This window comes from Ornithorhynchus anatinus, chromosome 3 (genome assembly GCF_004115215.2).
Source record: "Ornithorhynchus anatinus isolate Pmale09 chromosome 3, mOrnAna1.pri.v4, whole genome shotgun sequence".
Lineage (NCBI taxonomy): Eukaryota > Metazoa > Chordata > Mammalia > Monotremata > Ornithorhynchidae > Ornithorhynchus > Ornithorhynchus anatinus.
In genome coordinates, this window is record NC_041730.1 from 20,243,685 (window position 1) to 20,262,764 (window position 19,080).

A 19,080-nucleotide genomic window follows, 5' to 3' on the forward strand; every position below is an offset into this window, starting at 1 on the left:
GTTAAAATTCACTCTGTAGCCCACATCAGCTCCTAAAATGCCATTCCACTCACAACTCTCTTCACTTCAAAAACCACCAACAGCTCCCATTTCCTTCTGTATAATGCAAATCTCCAGATGACTGGCTCTGAGGCTCAGCTTGAGATCTTCCTTTGTACTTACCTGTCCTGGTGACACACTAGGCCTGCAATCTATGCTCAGCCCAAGTCAGTCAGTCAGTCAGTTGATTGCATTTATTGTGCAGTTAATGTGTACAGACCACTGCACCAAGCACTTGTGCACACTCATTTCCTGTCCACATGAGTTTACAACCTAAAAGGGGAGATGGATATTAATACAAATAAATAAAATTACAAGTGAACTTTCTCCTTTCCCCTGCAGTATGGCATAGTGGAAAGAGCTTGGGCCTAGGAGTCAGAAGACCTGGGTTTTAATTCTGGTTCTGCCAATTGCCTGCCATGTGACCTTGGGCAAGTCACTTAACTTCTCTGTGTCTCAGTTTCGTCAACTGTAAAGTGGGGATTAAAATGGGGATTAATAATGTTGGTATTTGTTAAGCGCTTACTATGTGCCGAGCACTGTTCTAAGCGCTGGGGTAGACATAGGGGAATCAGGTTGTCCCACGTGGGGCTCACAATCTTAATCCCCATTTTACAGATGAGGGAACTGAGGCACAGAGAAGTTAAGTGACTTGCCCACAGTCACACAGCCAACAAGTGGCAGAGCTGGGATTCGAACTCATGAGACCTGACTCCAAAGCCCGTGCTCTTTCCACTGAGCCACGCTGTCCTAGTCCCTCCAATTTAGACTGTGAGCCCTATGCGGGACAGGAACTGTTTCCAACCTGATTGACTTGTATCTACCCCAGAACTTAGAACAGTGCTTAACAAATACAATAATAATAATGATGACAATAATGATAATAATAATAACAATTATGGTATTTGTTAAGCACTTACTGTGTGTCAGACAGTGTCCTAAGCCCTGAAGTGGATTAAAGCAAATCATGCTGGATGCAGTGCCTGTCCCAAGTGGGGATCACAGTCTTGGTCCCCATTTTAAAGATGAGGGAATTGAGTCACAGAGAAGTGAAGTGACTTGCCTAAGGATACCCAGCAGACAAGTGGTGGAGAGGGGATTAGAACCCATGACCTTCTGCCTCCCAGGCCTATGCTCTATCCACTATGTGATGATAATAACATTAGGAAGGCACTGAACTTGCATTTCCTGACCTATGTGTAGGTGGTATAGTTGCACTGTTTTGGCTCAAATAAAGCTGTATAATGATTGCACAATAGAATAAAATGACATACTCAGTTCTTCCAAAATGTATACTTACATTAAGCATTTTGGATGAACACTGTTAGGAAATTGAGGAATGGTTTTTACAACACTCATCTATTTCAATAGAATGCAATCTGATGTTGGAAGAAACTTGTACTGCTTTAGCCAAGCGATGCATATGAGAAGTAGCGTGGCCTAGTGGACAGAGCACAGGCCTGGGAGTCAGAAGGAGTTGGGTACTAATCCCGCTCCACCACTTATCTACTATGTGACATTGGACAAGTCACTTTATCTCTCTGTGCCTCAGTTTCCTCACCTGTACATTGAGGATTAAGACCCTGAGCCACACCTAGGACAGGGATGTCCAACCCAGTTAGCTGGTATTTTTGACCCCAGTGCTTAGTACAGTGGCTGGCACATAGAAGTGTTTAACAAATACCACAATTATTATAATAAAACTATAAGGCAGGTTATTGTCCAACTACTGAGAAGCAGTGAGAACTAGTGGGAAAAAAAATATGGTATTTGTTAAGTGCTTACTATGTGACTGGCTCTGTTCTAAGCTCTGAGGTAGATTCAAGATAATCGTGTTGGACACAGTCCCTGTCCCACATGGGGCTCACTGGCTTAATGCTTATTTTATAGATGAGGGAACTGATGCTCAAAGAATTTAAGTGACTCACCCAAGGTCATACCACAGAAAAGTGGCAAAGTTGGAATTAGAACCCCTGACCTTCTGACTCCCAGGCCAGTGCTCTATCCAGTAGGCCATACTTGGGAGTCAGAAACCTTGGACTCTAAACCCAGTTCCACACCTTCCGTGTGACCTTGAGCAAGTCATTTGAATTCTCTGTGCCTCAATTTCCTCATCTATAAGATCAATCAATCAACTCAATTTATATATTGAGCACTTACTATGTGCAGAGTACTATACTAAGCAGTTGGGATAATACAACGAATGGGGATGAAATACCCATTCTCCTTCCCCTTTAGACCATGAGTCCCAGATGGTTCAGAGACAGAGTCTGATCAGTTTGTATTTTATCTATCTCAGCACTTAGTACAGTGCTTGGCACATAGAGCTTAACAAATACCACATTTTACAATTATCAATATCATTTATACATTATGGCATTAATGTAATAAGAACAACGATAAGCATTCACAAATAATTTGGCTGGCATTTTAGTAATGTGAACAAAACCACTAGTATTAATTGAGAATCTACCGTATATGTTGATCTAAACTCTTGGGAGACAACCGTAGTAATATAAAAACATTGAAGGAGTATCTGAGTGCTATGGGTGCAAATGAAGAATTATCTTAGCCTTACTTCAATCAGTGGAATTTTTTGAGCATTTACCGTGTCCAGAGCACTGTGCTAAGTGTTTGAATACAACACAAGAGAGTTGGTAGGCATGTTCCCTGCCTACACACTGGTCCTCTGCATTCACATTTCTATGAGAATCATCCTCTCCTTCCCTCTTTTTCCCCTACCACTCTATTCATCAAACCCTCACTAGACAAGGGAATTTGGATTATCCATTCCCAGCTGGGTAAGGAATCAAGTGAAGGAATCAGGTTCATTTTAATGTGAAAGTCCTTGCTCAACATAAAGTCATTCATTCAATCGTATTTATTGAGCACCTACTGTGTGCAAAGCCCTGTACTAAGTGCTTGTCAGAGTACAATATAACAACAAACAGATAAATTCCTGCCCATAACGAGCTACAGTATAGTATATATACATTCTATCCAGTTAGTCTTACTAAACTACGATTTGGATCAATAACTGAAAATATTAACCTTTCTAGGTCAAATTTAAAAAACAATTCAACATCCTGTATTTGGGGTGAAAAACCTGAATCCCTTGAGATAGATAAAATTAAATCGTTACTTGACCAACTATCTCCAGTACAATAATAAGGATATGAAAATGGGGGAATTTGTCAATATTCAACTTGATTTTGCTAAGGAGTTGTTATTGTCTTATGCTGTGGAGTCGTCTCCAACCTGTAGCGATGCCTTAGACACATCTCTCCCAGAATGCCTCACTCTTATCTGCAATCATTCTGGTAACGTATCCAGAGAGTTTTCTTGGTAGAAATACAGAAATGGTTTACCATTGTCTCCTTCCTCGCAGTAAACGAGTCTCTGTCCTCAACTCTCTCCCACACAACTGCTGCCCAGCACAAGTGAGTTTTGACTTGTAGCAGATTGCCTTCCACTGGCTAGCCAATGGCCAAGCTAGTAATGGAATGGGTAGGCCTCTTCTTGACTCTCCCTCCTGTAGTCGTGACTGGCAGAGTACTGGAAACTCTCCAGATATGACCCTGAGAGGAGTGCTAAGGACTAAGTGTTCAATAAATACCGCTGGTTGATTTGAAAGGGTATTTATATTACTAGTATAAATGAATGCTATATGGCATTCATAAAAAAGGGATGAATTAGAACAATATTACTCATAAGGAATAAAGCCTCTCAAAATGAATTTTCCGTATACTGTCATAAAACATACTTGATAGTTTTTACATGGGCTAAGACTCTTACCATGCCAAAATGATCTTATACTTCATAAGAGCATCTACTTACAATTATATCTAGGGCAGTCGCCTTTATGCAATGTGAGAGTGTATGCAAAGAGTTAAAAGAATGGCTCGATACAAGTCTAAAGGACTTGTCGATTCAAGTATATTTACCATCTTCTGTGTGTACTGAGTCAGTCATTGGAATACTAACTAATCTGGTAATTTTACACAAATAACCCCCCAGACTAAACCTGTGATTCACTCCAAGAAGCTCTCAGGGAATTTTTTAAAATTGATAACTCATTTACTTTCTTTTGATGTTGTGTCCTAATCTTGTTTCCCAAGAAAACTTATTCATTGCTCAGATATAGATATTACATTGGATAATGTAGTGGATGAACACATTTATTAATAATAATAATAATGATTATGGTACCTGTTAAGCACTTCCTATGTTGCAAGCACTGTCCTAAGCACAGGCCTAAATACAGGGTAGTCAGGATAGACACAATCCCTGTGTCACAGAGGTATCACACTATTCATCCTCATTTTAAACATGAGGTAACTGAGTCCCAAAGAAGTGAAGTGCCTTGCCCAAGGTCACACAGTAGACATATGGCAGAACCAGGATTAGGACCCGTGATCTTCTGACTCCTCGACCCGTGCTCTATCCACTCAGTCATGCTGCTAGATCACATTAAGAAACATTTCCCAGCATGTGACTAGACTAAATTGGAAGCAGGGAATACAAGAGCTGAAAAGTCATCTTTTTTCAATACTCTGCATTGGTGAAACAAGCAAGTATTTTGTCTTGGTCACTGATCTTTAAATAGGACATGGAGAAGCTAGTGAGGATCCAGAGAAATGATAAAAAGTAGGAAAGACAGAGAAAAAAATACTTTTAAGAAGTAGATGGTTCATTGGCAAGTACATGGGCCTGGGATTCAGAGGACCTGGGTTCTAAGTTGCTCTGCCACTTGTCTACCATGCAACCTTGGACCAGTCACTTAACTGCTCTGTGCCTCAGTCACCTCATTTGTAAAATGTGAATTAAGACTGTGAGCCCTATGTAGGACCTGGACGGTGTCCAAATTGATTAGCTTGTCTATATTCCAGAGCTTAATAGAGTGACCGGCATATAGTAAGCACTTAGCAAATACCAATAAAAGAAAAAATACATTGGCATTCTTAATCCTAAAGGGAAAAAAGTTTAAAGGGTGATTTACGTATTTATGTATGAAAGGTTTTTATGAGGAACTTGCTAATGACTACTTCTCCATGATCATAGAGTCCTGAAGAAATGGAAATAGACGTCAATTAACCTAAGAGAGCACTCAGGAAGATAGAAAGGATTTCTTGATGGAAAGGATCGGTCTACAGTAGACAGGATATTGTGTGAGGTTGAGGGGTGTCCACCTTGAGAAAATTTTCAATGAACACGGGTAACCATCTAACGAATGAGTTAGACCTTTTGCACTCTAATCATTTCTTTGAAAGTACACTCCACCACAATCCCCATCTCACAGTGATGATTGAAAAGCGGAAGCCGAGTCAAACTAAGAGATCAAATTGCAAACCCAAATCACTTAGAGGAATAGAGAAAGCTCCAGCCAAAAACTAATGACTCTTTCATTCTCCTTGTGTTCCGCCCAGCGAAGGCATGATGCAATAAGTATCGCTTAGATGCCAGGGCCTGGAATTTTTTCCTCAACCTCATTGTTTGCAGTCTTCTTCGATGATGACAGAATCTTTCGTTGGGAGTGGCGGATGAACAGCAGGCCTGAGACTCCAGAGGGATTTATTATAGTGCCTGGCGGCTGTGCAGTGCTATACACATTGTCTCTTTCCAGCCTGATGCTTTCCCACTGCGGTATGGATTTTAGTGAGCATGAAAGTGGTCAGAGGTGCTGCACGTTGTGAAAAGCACTTGAAGCCCTGTCTCCCCCTCTAGACTGTCAGCTCGTTGGGGGCAGGAACTGTGTCTACCAAACTCCACTGCATTGTACTCTCCCAAGTGCTTAGTAGAGCAGCTAAGTGGATCAGAACACGAGCCTGCTGTCAGAAAGACTTGGGTTCTAATCCTGGCTCTGCCATTCATCTGCAGTGTGAGCTTGAGCAAGTCACTTAACTTCTCTCTGCCTCAGTAACCTCATCTGTAAAATGGGGATTAAGATTGTGATCACCATGTGGGACATGGACCATTTCCCATCTGAATAGGTTGTATCCAACCTAGAGCTTAGAACAGTGCTTGATGTATAGTAAGCACTTAACAAATACCATCATTATTAGTGATTGCTCAATAAATGATGGATTGATTGCTTGATTGCAGGGCCCATCTAGTGCTGAGGATGGAGTCTAAGTGAAGGTGGATGGCGGTGGATTTGGGGTACTTGTATGAGTGAAGGCTATTTGGTATGTTTGAGAGACCATTCTGTGATGCCCAGTCTCTAGTAAATTTCAATATTCATTTTTTTGTTTTCTTTCCAATTTCTAGGTCAGAGCTGAACAGGTTCAGTGAAAATGACATTATGGAAATCGTGGGTACAAAATGGAGAGCACTTAATCCACCAGATGTGTTTGGGATGTTGAATATAAAGTAAAATGTCAAAATCACTTCAGCCTTCTCATATGGCTACAATTTTACACCAATATCTCCATTAGGCAGAAAGCTTGGGAAAACAGTGAAGACATATGGTGTTATGAGTATCATAATAAATAGGTCTTTCATTAGGAACATCTATAAAAAATTCACTCTAATTAAATAACCATAAAAATATTGATTACCTTGCATCCACATAGGCCTTAGTACAAAATAAGCACTAAATACTATTAATATTGTTGTCATTATTATTTTTATTATTAAATGATGAATCATCAGGGTCAGAGATACTTCAAAGTAGTAAGATGGTACGATGGTATTTTATTGAGTGTTTATTGTATAAAGAGCACTGTGCTAAGCACCTGGGAGAGTTTATTACTATTATTAAGAGCAGTTGAGTCATTTCCGATTCATAGCGATTCCATGGATATACTTTCTCCACAATGTCCTGTCTTCTGTCATAATCTGCAACCTTTCTAATGGTTCTTCAATTATCGTTGTAATGGCCTCTATCCATCTAGCTGCCAGTCTGCCTCTTCCACCTTTTTCCTGGTCTTTTCCTATCATAGTGTCTTCTCCAGATAATTAATCCTCCTGATTGTGTGTCTAAACTATGCTACTCTGAGTCAATTCCAAAGACCACTTTGGTTTAAACTGCTCAAAAATTAATTTGTTAGTCTTTCGAGCAGTCCATGATATTATCAAAAGTCTTCTCCAACACCACATTTCAAAAGAATCGATGTTCTTTCTATCCTGTTTTGTCACTGTCCGGCTTTCAGATCCATACATTGTCACTGGAAATAGCATAGAGTTGACAATTTGTATAATAGACATAATTCCTGGCCTCGATTTAGTTGGAAGATATGTCAGTAAGACTCAGTTTTTCACCCTTATGTCTATCTTTGAATCACTGAAGCACAATTCAGGGCCAACGTCCAACTCTTTATCAATGGAGATCCCTGTATGTTTCTTGCTAGATGAAGGATGCTCTTTAGGTAACTAAATTTTGAAACACTGTGCTTTCTCTGAAAAAAAATGACTTATCATCTGCATGTCTGTTTAGGGATGTCCTTCAAAGGCACAGTTTTATTCATATGAACTCGTGGCTATGGTTTGGATGGTACAAAGGATCTAAACTTGGCAAACAGAAACGTGTGCATTAAATCCCAAAACAACAACAGGACGGGTGGGCTCGAAGCTTGAGGGTGGCACATGTTAGCTCACTGTGGTCAGGGAACATGTCTTCCAATGCTGATGGATTGTACTTCCCCCAAGAGATTAGTACAGTAATGTATACACAATGAGTGCTCAATAAATGCCACTGATTGATTGAAACTAAAGACAAGGAAACTGCCTCATTTGACAGTTGCTAAGTACGTGGGATTCCTTACTAGAGGAATCTGAAATGTGATATTAATGGGAAAATTAGGAATGTAGAGGGAAGAGTTAGGGAAATTAGGTAGTGCACACAAATACTAGAGAGGATACCAGTGAGAATAGCCACCGGAATGTTTTCCCAAGCTTCTTAATGCCACTGCTGAAGACAATATTCACAACTGGGGAAGGAGACAATAACTTCATGGCAAAGGGAGGACCTAGTAGTAGGTATTGAGTATGGAACAAACTATCTTTACGCTTATCCTTGGCTTTCCATATAAGATCAGACTACAAAATGAAAGCTGAGCCCACACTTTGAGCCCCATATGGGATATGGACTGCATCCAACCTGTAGCTTGTATTTCCCCCATCACTTAGTATGGTGCCTGGAATATAGTAAGTCTTTAACAAATGCTATGAAAACAAAACCAACAGCAACATGGCCTAGTAGAAAGAGCAACAGCCTGGGAGTCAGAAGGACCTGTGTTCTAATGCTAGCTCTGCCACTTGTCTGCTGTGTGACCTTGGACAAGTCACTTCACCTCTCTGTTGCTCATTTACCTCATCTTCAAAATGGGGATTGAGACTGTGAGCCTCAAGTGGGACAGGGACTGGGTCCAACCTGGTTTGCTTGGATCTACCCCAGCGCTTAGTACAGTGTCTGGCACACGATAAGTGCTTAACAAACTCCTCAATTCTTAGCAACAACAGTGAGGAGATTAAGATGTTCATCTTGTCCCTATTTTGGAGTTTTTTCCCCACCAAAGTAGTTATTAATATGCACGATGTCATCTAGATAAACCTCATACTCTATTAACACTGATTTCTAATATTGGAGAGGTTTTGCTGAAATAAACTGAATGAGGAGCAGATTTAAGACCCCTCCTCCACCCACAACAATCAGAACGAATAAGGGTGAAAGGAAGTCTGAACAGTACCCAAATGGAAGTTGTACAGAAAACCTGGAGAACGGGACTGAAAGTGAAAAAATTGATCAGGGAAGATGAGAAAGAGAAGAGAGGAAGGCTGTCTGTATCCTGAGAAGGTGCTAAATTATCCCTTTCCAGATTGAATGCCAAGAGTCACCATTCTCCCAAGTGGCAGAGTGCAGAATCATGGACTGCTGTACTAACTGAGCAAACTTATGCTGCCTGGGGCCTTCACAAGAAGTAGATTGAAGGGAAAGGGTAGTGGAGAGAGGAAGAAGAACTGAGGGAAAAGACAGAAAGAATTAGGCTGAAAATCATGTAGAAAAATGCACTAGTAAGAGTCAGGCTGGTCTCCTTCTCCCCGGAACAGGCAGCATGGCCTAGCTGAAAGAACAGAGGCCTGGGAGTCAGAGGACCTGGGTTCTAATCCCAGCTCTGCTGCTTGTCGGCTGTGTATCACTTTAACATCTCTGGACTTCAATTACCTCATCTGGTATATGGGAATTAAGACTGTTAGTCCTATGTGGGACAGGGACTCTGTCCACCCCAATTATCTTGTACTTACTCCAGCACTTAGTACACTCCCTGGAAAATAGTAAGTACTTAGCAAATGCCATTAAAAAAAGGAAAATGGAAAAACAGGCACAGGAGAAAAACAACATTGTCACGATAATTACTGTAGCTTATTTTTTTTATATGGGAAGAGTCAAGCACGGTTCTGAGGCCTGGAGTGATAACAGTGATAATAATGATGATATTGCTTAAGCGCTTACTATGTGCCAAGCAATGTTCTAAGTGCTGGGGTAGATAAAAGGTAATCAGGTTGTCCCATGTGGGGCTCACAGTCTTGATCCCCCGTTTAAAGATGAATTAACTGTGAAACAGAGAAGTTAAGTGACTTGCCCAAGATCACACAGCAGACAAGGTGGGGGGGCCGGAATTAGAACCCACAACCTCTGACTCCCAAGCCCATGCTCTTTCCACTAAGCCATGCTGCTTCTAATAGATAGATGAGACACAGTTCCTGTCCCATGTGGGGCTTAGAGTAGCAGCATGGCCTATTGGATAGACCACGGGCCTGGGAGTCAGAATGTCATGGGTTTTAATCCCAGCTCTGCCTCATGTCTGCTGTGGGCCTTGGGCATATCATTTTATTTCTCTGGGCCTCAGTTGTCTCATCTGTAAAATGGGGATTAAGAGTGTGAGCCCTAGGTGGGATGGGGACTGTGACCAACCCAACTACCTTGTAACTTCCCCAGTGCTTAACACAGTGTTTTGCACAAAGTAAGCACTTAACAAGTACCATAATTATCATTATTAAGAAGTGGGGAGAATGGGTATTGAATTCCAATTTTGCAGTTTGTAGTTCAGGAAACTGAGGCACAGAGAAGTCCAGTGACTATCCCTAGGTCACACAGAAGATGAGCACCAGAACCACTTCAATAATTTCAATATTAACTTTAGCTTCATTCACTGGCAGCCCATCTTTGAAGGCAGTCCAAGGTGACTGACAAAATAGTGGGAAACCTTTTTTTTAGTGCTTGGAGTAATGGCTTTGAGTCATTTTGGGAAGATTTTAGGTAGATCCAGGACTCTGGGAAAGAACATAAAATATCAACACGCTACTGCGAATGAGGTGCAGTAAAGCCTAATACTAATCATGCAATTCTTTCAATCCTATTTATTGAGTGCTTACTCTGTGCAGGGCACTGTACCAAGGGCTTGGAAAGTATAGTTGGGCAACAGCTAGAGACAATCCCTACCCAGCAACTGGCTCACAATCTGGAAGATCTGTGGTAGATCCTCAAGACAGTATCTAAAACTGAATTTGGCAAAAAGCCACAATAGAACTGGTTTATTCTGCTCTGGAGTGTCCCATTGTGAGCAATAATGTTGGTTAGCTTCCAGGATCCAGTCTCCAGGGTCCCAAAGTGAAACATCAAAATGCCTGCCTTTTCCAGAAGAGCAGTAATCCAAAGCAGAGAACTGACTGAATGTTTTCCTCTCCACTGCCGGGTAGAACCCATTCAGATTTTTGTGTTTCAAGCAATGGGAATAAATGTGACTTTCCCGTGATGAGAAGATCCTTTAATTCTTGTCTCAGGTAGATGGAGTGGAATCTTTGAACCTGGGACCACTGGGTTACTCTTCCTTTTTGTGCCTGAACTCACCCTGGCTCCTTCTTCCTTCTGGTAACGGGGGAGATAAAGTGGGGTGAGTATGTAGGTGACATTGTCTCCGTGGAGAAGCCGTGACGGTTGGTGGATAGAGCAAGGGCCTGAGAATCAGAAGGACCTGGGTTCTAATCTGGTTCCACCATGTGTCCATTTGTGACGTCGGGCAAGTCACTTAATTTCTCTGAGCCTCAGTAACCTCATCTGTAAAATGGAGGTTTACACTGTGAGCCCCAAGTGGGACATAGACTGTGTCCAACCTGATTTGCTTCTATTCATTCAACAGACAACTAAATGGGCATCAATACAAATAAACAGAATATAAAATAAAAATAGAACATATATATATATACATAAGTGTTGTGGGGTGGGGAGACGGGGGAAGAACAAAGGCAGTGAGTCTAGGTGATGCAGAAGGGAGGGGGAGCTGAGGAACCAGAGACTTAGTCTGGGAAGGCCTCATGGAGGAGGTGTGCCTTCAGTAGGGCTTAGAAGGGGGGAATAATGATTGGCAGATTTGAAGACGGAGGGCATATCAGGCCAGAGGTATGATGTGGGCCAGGGATCGGCGACGACACCGGCGAGATCAAGCACAGCAATAAGGTTAGCATCTGAGGAGTGGTGTGTGGGGGCTGGGATGCAGAAGGAGAGAAGGGAGGTGAGGTAGGAGGGGGCAAGGTGATGGAGAGCTCTGAAGCCAAGAGTGAGGAGTTTTTGTTTAATATGGAGGTTGATAGGCAATCACTGGAGATTTGTGAGGAAGAGGGTGACATACCCTGAACATTTCTGTAGAAAGATAATATGGGCAGCAGAGGGGGGAGAGGCAAGAGATTGGGAGGTCGGAAAGGAGGTTGATGCAGTAATCCAGTCGGGATAGGATGAGTGATTGTACTAACTTGGTAGTGTCATCTAACCCAGCACTCCTAAGCGGGCACATAGTAAGTGCTTAATAATACCATTAAAAAAAAAAATCTGATGACTGAAAAGAAAGCCTCCATATTGATGGAGTATGGTACCATTTTTTTCTTCTGAACTATGTTTTATTCAGAGTCTCCTGTTGAGCTACAGTGCCTCAAAGAGAAATGTGGAAGAGAATTCATGACTGACCAAGAGTAAATCCCAAATTACAGTGTCACCTCACCCACCATTTCAAGTAGGCCCGAATGCTTTTTGTGGTATTTGTTAAGTGCTTACTTTGTGTCAGGCACTAAGTGCTGAGGTAAATACAAGTTTATCATGTTGGAAACATGTGTATGTTTATATATCTATAATTCTATTTATAGTCATGCTATTGATAGCTGTCTACTTGTTTCGTTGTTTGTCTCCCCTCCTTCTAGACAGTGAGCCCATTGTTGGGTAGGGATTGTCTCTATTTGTTGCTGAATTGTACTTTCCAAATGCTTAGTACAGTGCTCTGCACCCAATAAGTACGAATGAATGAATGAATGAATGAATGAATGAATGAATGAAAGAAACAGACCCTGACCCCATGGGGCTCACAGTCTAAATTGGAGGGAGGAGGATTTAATCCCCGTTTTCCAGCTCAGATAAGAGAGCCAAAGAGAAGTTAAATGACTATGCAAGGTTGCATATTGTCCTCTCAATTTTAAATGGCTCTATGAAATGCACTTTCCATTTTGCCTGCTAATTCTATCGGGAAAGTTGAAAGTAGAAGTGACTTTGTAAAATTTTAGTCATTAGAGATTTTTCCCTCTGGGATCGAGCCCCTGGGTAAATACTCAGGATTGAGGAAAACATACATCTGATGAGATTTCTCAGAAAGCAGGTTGCCTGAAATAATTACCTCCTATCACTGCTTTACTTTGGTTAAAACATCCTGTAATCTTCCATATTGTTGGGTTTAATTTCCCCATCTGTTCAGGAAATAAATATCTGTTTACTGGGAAAGATGGAAGAAGATTCTTCCTTGAAACTACACCTCCTCTGATTTTCTTTTCTGTTACTTTCAGGTGCCTTCAAAACCATGGATTTCTTAATTCTACTCAGGGCATCGAAACCCCTGATAATCGTATTTTGATGATAAGAATCAGCATGGCATAGGGGATAATGCAGTGGCTAGGGAGTCACAAGGTCATGGGTTTTAATCCCAGTTCAGCCACTTGTCTGCTATGTGACCTTGGGCAAGGCACTTGACTTCTCTGCGCCTAATTTCCTCATTTGGAAAATGCGGATTGAGACTGTGACCCTCACATGGGACAGGGTCTCTGTCCAACTCCATATCTTTGTCTCTACCCCACTGTTTAGTAAAGTGCCTAGCAAACAGTAAGCAATCAACAAATACCATCCTAATTATTCTAGGTCTCAAGGGTAATATGTCAAATATCATTTTCACCTTCTCTTCCTAGGAAAGGATAAGAAGTAATTCTTGGGTCATCCATCCCTGAAGAATGAATCAATGACTTGATTCACCCGCTTTCAAGTGCACCAGGGAAATGGAGAAGGGAAATTGCACTATGGTGACTGAATTCATTCTCCTAGGATTCTCGGATCACCCTGAACTGCAGCTCTTCTTCTTCCTGCTATTCCTAGTCATGTATGGCATCACGGTGGTGTGGAATCTGGGGATTATTGTTCTGATCAAGATCAGCTCCCAACTTCATACACCCATGTACTTTTTCCTCAGTCATCTGTCCTTTGTGGATCTCTGCTATTCCACCACTATCGTGCCCAAGATGTTGACCAACATCGTAACACAGAGCCACACCATTTCCTACCCAGGATGTTTGGTACAGTTCTACTTGTTCTGCACTTGTGTGGTCACTGAGGTCATCTTGCTGGCACTGATGGCTTATGATCGCTTTGTGGCCATATGTTACCCATTGCAATATATGGTCACCATGTCCCCAAACCTCTGCATCCAGCTGGTGACTGGTTCATACCTTTGTGGCATGGTGTGTTCCACGATTCATACGTGCTTAGCCCTTAAGGTGTCTTCCTTCCAATCTAAAAACGTGAACCACTTTTTCTGTGACCTACCCACCCTCCTATCACTGTCCTGCTCTGAAGTAAGCCTGAACAAGCTGTTACTGCTCACGGTGGCCAGCTTTAATGAGATCGGTACTATTTTGATCATTCTTATCTCTTATGGGTTCATCCTCATCACCATCCTGAGAATCCATTCTACTGAGGGCAGGCGCCGAGCCTTCTCCACCTGTGCCTCTCACTTCACCGCCATCGCCGTCTTCCATGGAACCATTCTCTTCATCTACTGCCAACCCGGTACCGGCAAGAACATGGACATAGACAAAGTGGCCGCTGTGTTCTACACCGTTGTGATCCCCATGCTGAACCCCCTGATATACAGCCTGAGGAACAAAGATGTGAAACATGCCTTGAGGAAGTGGATTGGACCAAAAATTCTTTCTTAGTGAGGGCAAGGTGTCTGTGGTTCCAGAAAGCTAACCACCATAGGCCCTTTGAAAGATCAACCATCGATGAAAAGCTCTGGTCTTCGGCTAATCAGGCCACACCCAGTTGATCGATCAAAAGCATTTACTGATCACCTCCTGGGTGTAGAGCACTCTACTAAGGGATTGGATGAGTGCCACTGAGGTAAAGGATGCATTCCCCCTTCTTATGATATTTCATAAAAATTTGTTTTGTCTCATGTCGTCATCATATCAACACCCCCACATCTCTCCCAGCAATCATTCCGGTTGTGTATCCATACAGTTCTCTTGGTAAAAATCTGGAAGTGGTTTACCATTGCTTCCTCCCGGCAGTAAACTTGAGTCTATACCCTTGACTCTCTCCTGTGCCACTGTTGCCCAGCATGGGTGAGTTTTCACTTGTAGCAGATTGCCTTCCACTCGCTAGTCACTGCCCAAGCTAGGAATGGAATGGATATGCCTCTGCTTGACTCTCCCTCCTGTAGCCAAGACTGGTAGAGTACTGGAAACTGATAAGGGGTTAAGCATGTATTCTGTGTCAAACACTGTTCTAAGCACTGGGATTTGTATAAGTTAATTAAAAAAGACACAGACCCTGGCCCAAATGGGGCTCACAGACTGTGTAGGAGGGAGTACAGGTATCCTCATTTTACAGTTGAGGAAACTGAGGTGCAGACAAGTATTGTGATTTGCCCAAGGTCATACTTCAAGCAGTTGGCAGAGCTGGGCAGGGGTGGTGTGAATACAAAGGGAGGCATAAGGAAGGGAAAATAGGAGAGGAAGAGTAATCATAAAACTGCTGGAGAGAGTGACATTTGGATCTTAAGACCTGATGTGGCCACTAATTATGGTCTGGTGATCAACTAAAACTTCAGAGAGCCTCTGCTGATTATCAAGAAAGGAAAAGCAACAGATGACTTTGATCTCTAGCTCAAGTTCACTATTCTCTCCACATTTATTTAGTCCCCCTTTCTAATGCTTTTCTCAGCATTCTCCTCTGCTCCCCACTGTAGACAGAGAAATTGATCAAAATTGCCTGGATGTGATTACAAGAGCCATTCCATCAGAAAGACCTTTATTTGGGGATAAAGAGAAACCGGTTAATATTGCTAAAACAGATTTATAAGGTTTTGTTGAAAGTCTCCATCTACGCTATGGAATTAATCCCAAATAAATGCACATATAGAGTTAGGTCTAAATAATGAACTCACAGTCTCTACCTGACATTATGCCACACACTCACGCAGCAGAATATATTACCTATGGCAATAGGAAATTGCCTCTCACCCTTGGCATTCTTTTCTCCTACTCCTCATTCATGCTATTTCCCAGACTGGAATGCCCTCCCCAACACCTAACCTTAGATCTCCCCATCTTCAAAGCCCACTAAAATTCCAATTCCTCCAAGAAATATTCATAATTACTTCCTAAGACCCCAGTGTGTCTGCTCAATACACAGCCTTAGCCCATGTGTATTTTATTCCTACCCTCAGCGTTCATGTATATGTAGAATTACATTTATGGATTTATCTATATTCATTAAACATTTAGAGAAGGAAAGAGTATCAGTCTGCAAGTCAGAAGACCTGGGTTCTAATTCCATCTCCGTTTCTGCTGTGTATGGCTTAGGCAAAGCATTTGAATTCTCTTTGCATCAGTTTTCTCATCTGAAAAACAAGTCTTATTCTTCCACATCGCTTAGACTATGAGCCTCAAATGGGGCAGCTAAGTGTGTCACCTGATTATTCTATATCTTCCCTAGTGCTTGGAATACAGCAAGCACTTAGAATATACCATTATTATTATCGTTATTATTATCCTAAACATAGCAGCTGGATTACTGCATCCCAGTTAGGCTCCTATATCAGCCTCTTTGCTAGTCTCCCTGCCTCCAGCTTCTCCACACTTCAGTCTATATTTCACACTATCATCATCTAACAGCTTCATTCGACCCTCCACCACTTTAAAGTTTCAGTGATTACACTCCTTCTTCTGTATGAAGGAGAACCTCATTTCCACTGGCTTTAAAGCTAGATTCCCCCACTAGATTACAAGATCCTTGAAGTCAGGGATGAGGTCTACAAATTCTATTCTACTCTCCTGACTGCTCAACACTGCTCTGCACAGTCAATAAATGCTACTGGCTGAAATGTTCTCAACCAGCTACTCTGTAAAAGAAGGTTATCTTCGCTTGCTCTTCCCAACTCTCACTCTTCATTCCAACCAAGGTTATCAGCTGACTATTCATATATTCATCTCTCTCAACTCCCACATAAGACCCCAGTTCATGCTGCTTTCCAGTCTTGAACTCACTTTCCCTCCAAATCTGCCAGACCACAGCTCTACCTTTCTTTCAAGTCCTCCTAGAATCCCATCTCTGCCAGGAAGCTTTCCCTGATTAATTCAAAAAGGCCAATTGCATCAAACCACTCAACCACTCCCCATTATGCTTCTGGTAGAAAATCAGCTTACTTGATACATTGTCTTCCCCCCCACTTGGCCCTAGCTGTAATTGATTTGATTTACTCTATAAAATTTATGTTAATGGTGTAATAACATATTGTTTTATATTGATGTTAATGCACTCTTTGCCGTGCCACTAAAAACCAGCTATGAATTATAGAAATAAAGGTGAATCTTTGACTGACTGTCCTCAATTTTGAGTAGCAAAGAAAATTAGCATGAAAACATCTTCCAGGTTATCTCTGGCTCAGTTTTACATGAGTAGGGGGACTCCCAGATAAACTCAGGAATTTTCCTAGCTGTCCAGTAAGAGAGGCTAGGCTTATTTAGGAATTTGCCATAAAGCAATGGTATTAACCTAGTGTTCACTGTGTGGAGAACACTGCACTAAGTGGTTGGGAGAGTACAACGCAACAGAGTTGGTAGACATGTTCTCTGCCCACCAGGCACTTACAGGATAGAGATGAGGATGGAGAACAAATTGTTGGCAATAACAAGGGATGGACATCATGTCCTCCATCCAGTATCACGGGATCCAGGCAATGTCCAAGAAGGATCAAATTATTCTTTAGCAGTTGCTTGGGACTTTCTCTCCTGGAATCCCTCAGTTAAATAGCCCTAGGGTTCACAAGAGAAATAATAGAGCTCTCCAAGATCATAACTGTGTTCTACTTAAGGCTTATTTTCCCCAGACCATTCTAAATTAGTTAATCAATCAAGTGTATTTATTGAGCACTTACTACGTGCAGGGCATTGTACTTAATGCTTGGGAGAGTACAACACAACAATATAAAGGGCACATTCTCTGCTCACAATGAACTCACAGTCTAGAGGGGAGACAGATATTAATACAAATACATAAATTACAGTTATGTACATAAAGGAAGCAGCATGGCATAGTAGATAAAGCATAGGCCTGGGAGTCAGAAGGTCTTGCATTCTAATCCCAGCTCTGCCAATTGTCTGCTGTGTGGCCTTGAGTGAATCACTTCTCTGTGCCTCATTTACCTCATATTTGAAATGAGGATTAAGACTATGAGTCTCAGGTGGGACAGGGACTCTGTCCAACTCAATTTGCTTGTATCCACTCCAGCACTTAGTACAGTACCTGGCACATAGTAAGCACTTGACAAATAACAAATACATAGGTCCTCTGGGCCAGAGGGGTGGGGGGGATGGTGAATAAAGGGAGTAAGTCAGGGTGACACAGAAGGGAGTGGGAAAAGAGGAAATGAGGGATTAGTCAGGGAAGGTCTCTTGGAGGAGATGTGCCTTCAATAAGGCTTTGAAGGGAGAGAGAGTAATTGTCTCTCGGTTATGAAAAGGGAGGGTATTCCAGAGCAGAGGCAGGATCTGGGCAAGAGGTCAGGGGTGAGATAGACAAGATCCAGGCACACTGAGTGGGTTGGCATTAGAGGAGTGAAGCGTGCAGGCTAGAATGTAGTAGGAGAGTAGCTGGGTGAGGTAGGAGCCACCTTCTGGCTTGTCTAGTCAAGGGGAAGATCAGGCATCATCCTTTGTCTTTCATACCCCACTGTTTCCTTTCCAAGATCCTACTTCTCTATTTAAAGAGACAATCTTTTGCGATCATTGGCTCTGTTGTTCTCATCCTTCATAGCTCAACCTCCACCATGTTGCCTAGACATTTGGAGATGTCTTCTAACTACAACCAACTCATTTCTAAAGGGATATGAGGTAAAAACACCTCCTTCTCCTCCCCTTTTACCCTGCACTGCTGAGGCATTCTTTTTATTGGGGTCTCCTGATTGCTTTTTCCCTGTCTTAATCAACCCCAGCAGAAACTTTGGATAGACAAGAAACCTTAAATACGTAAAGACACGCAAGGTGATCTCTCCCAAACTAGGCATGATTAATTCTACTCTTCACAACTAGAAGTGGGGGAAAAGTGGTATCATGGGTCATGGGCTCATGAGAAAATTGTTGAATCTGTTGAGGAACATAAGGGGTGATGCTGAGCCACCTCTGGTAAGGAAGTTTGCATTTTTAAGATAATCCTTCTGTCACATAAGAAAAGGCAGCAAATTAAGGCAGGAGCCCCCCTGAGAAACAGATGAAATTAACTCCCTCAAATCAACTCATGAGCTCACCATGAGGACCAAACATGCACAAAAGTTGAACCCAGAGTTGGTGGTTTCACCTCTACAATATCGCCAAGATCCGCCCTTTCCTCTCCACCCAAACGGCTACCTTACTATTACGGGCTCTCGTTATATCCCGGCTAGACTACTGTGTCAGCCTTCTCTCTGACCTCCCTTCCTCCTCTCTCGCCCCGCTCCGTCTATTCTTCACTCCGCT

The 19,080-nt window shown here is 42.2% G+C and overlaps 1 protein-coding gene and 1 non-coding gene across 2 annotated transcripts; one reads left to right on the forward strand and one right to left on the reverse strand.

Moving 5' to 3' along the window:
* Positions 1-3,489: 3,489 nt before the first annotated feature.
* On the reverse strand, positions 3,490-3,627 carry LOC114810733. The gene has a single exon (XR_003758428.1). It is a non-coding gene; the product is annotated as a small nucleolar RNA SNORA7 (small nucleolar RNA).
* Positions 3,628-13,344: 9,717 nt separating this feature from the next.
* LOC100083536 (olfactory receptor 5L2) lies at positions 13,345-14,280 on the forward strand. Its single transcript, XM_001514046.3, has one exon. It carries the CDS (start codon positions 13,345-13,347, stop codon positions 14,278-14,280), a length of 936 nt encoding a protein of 311 aa, XP_001514096.3.
* Positions 14,281-19,080: the final 4,800 nt, after the last annotated feature.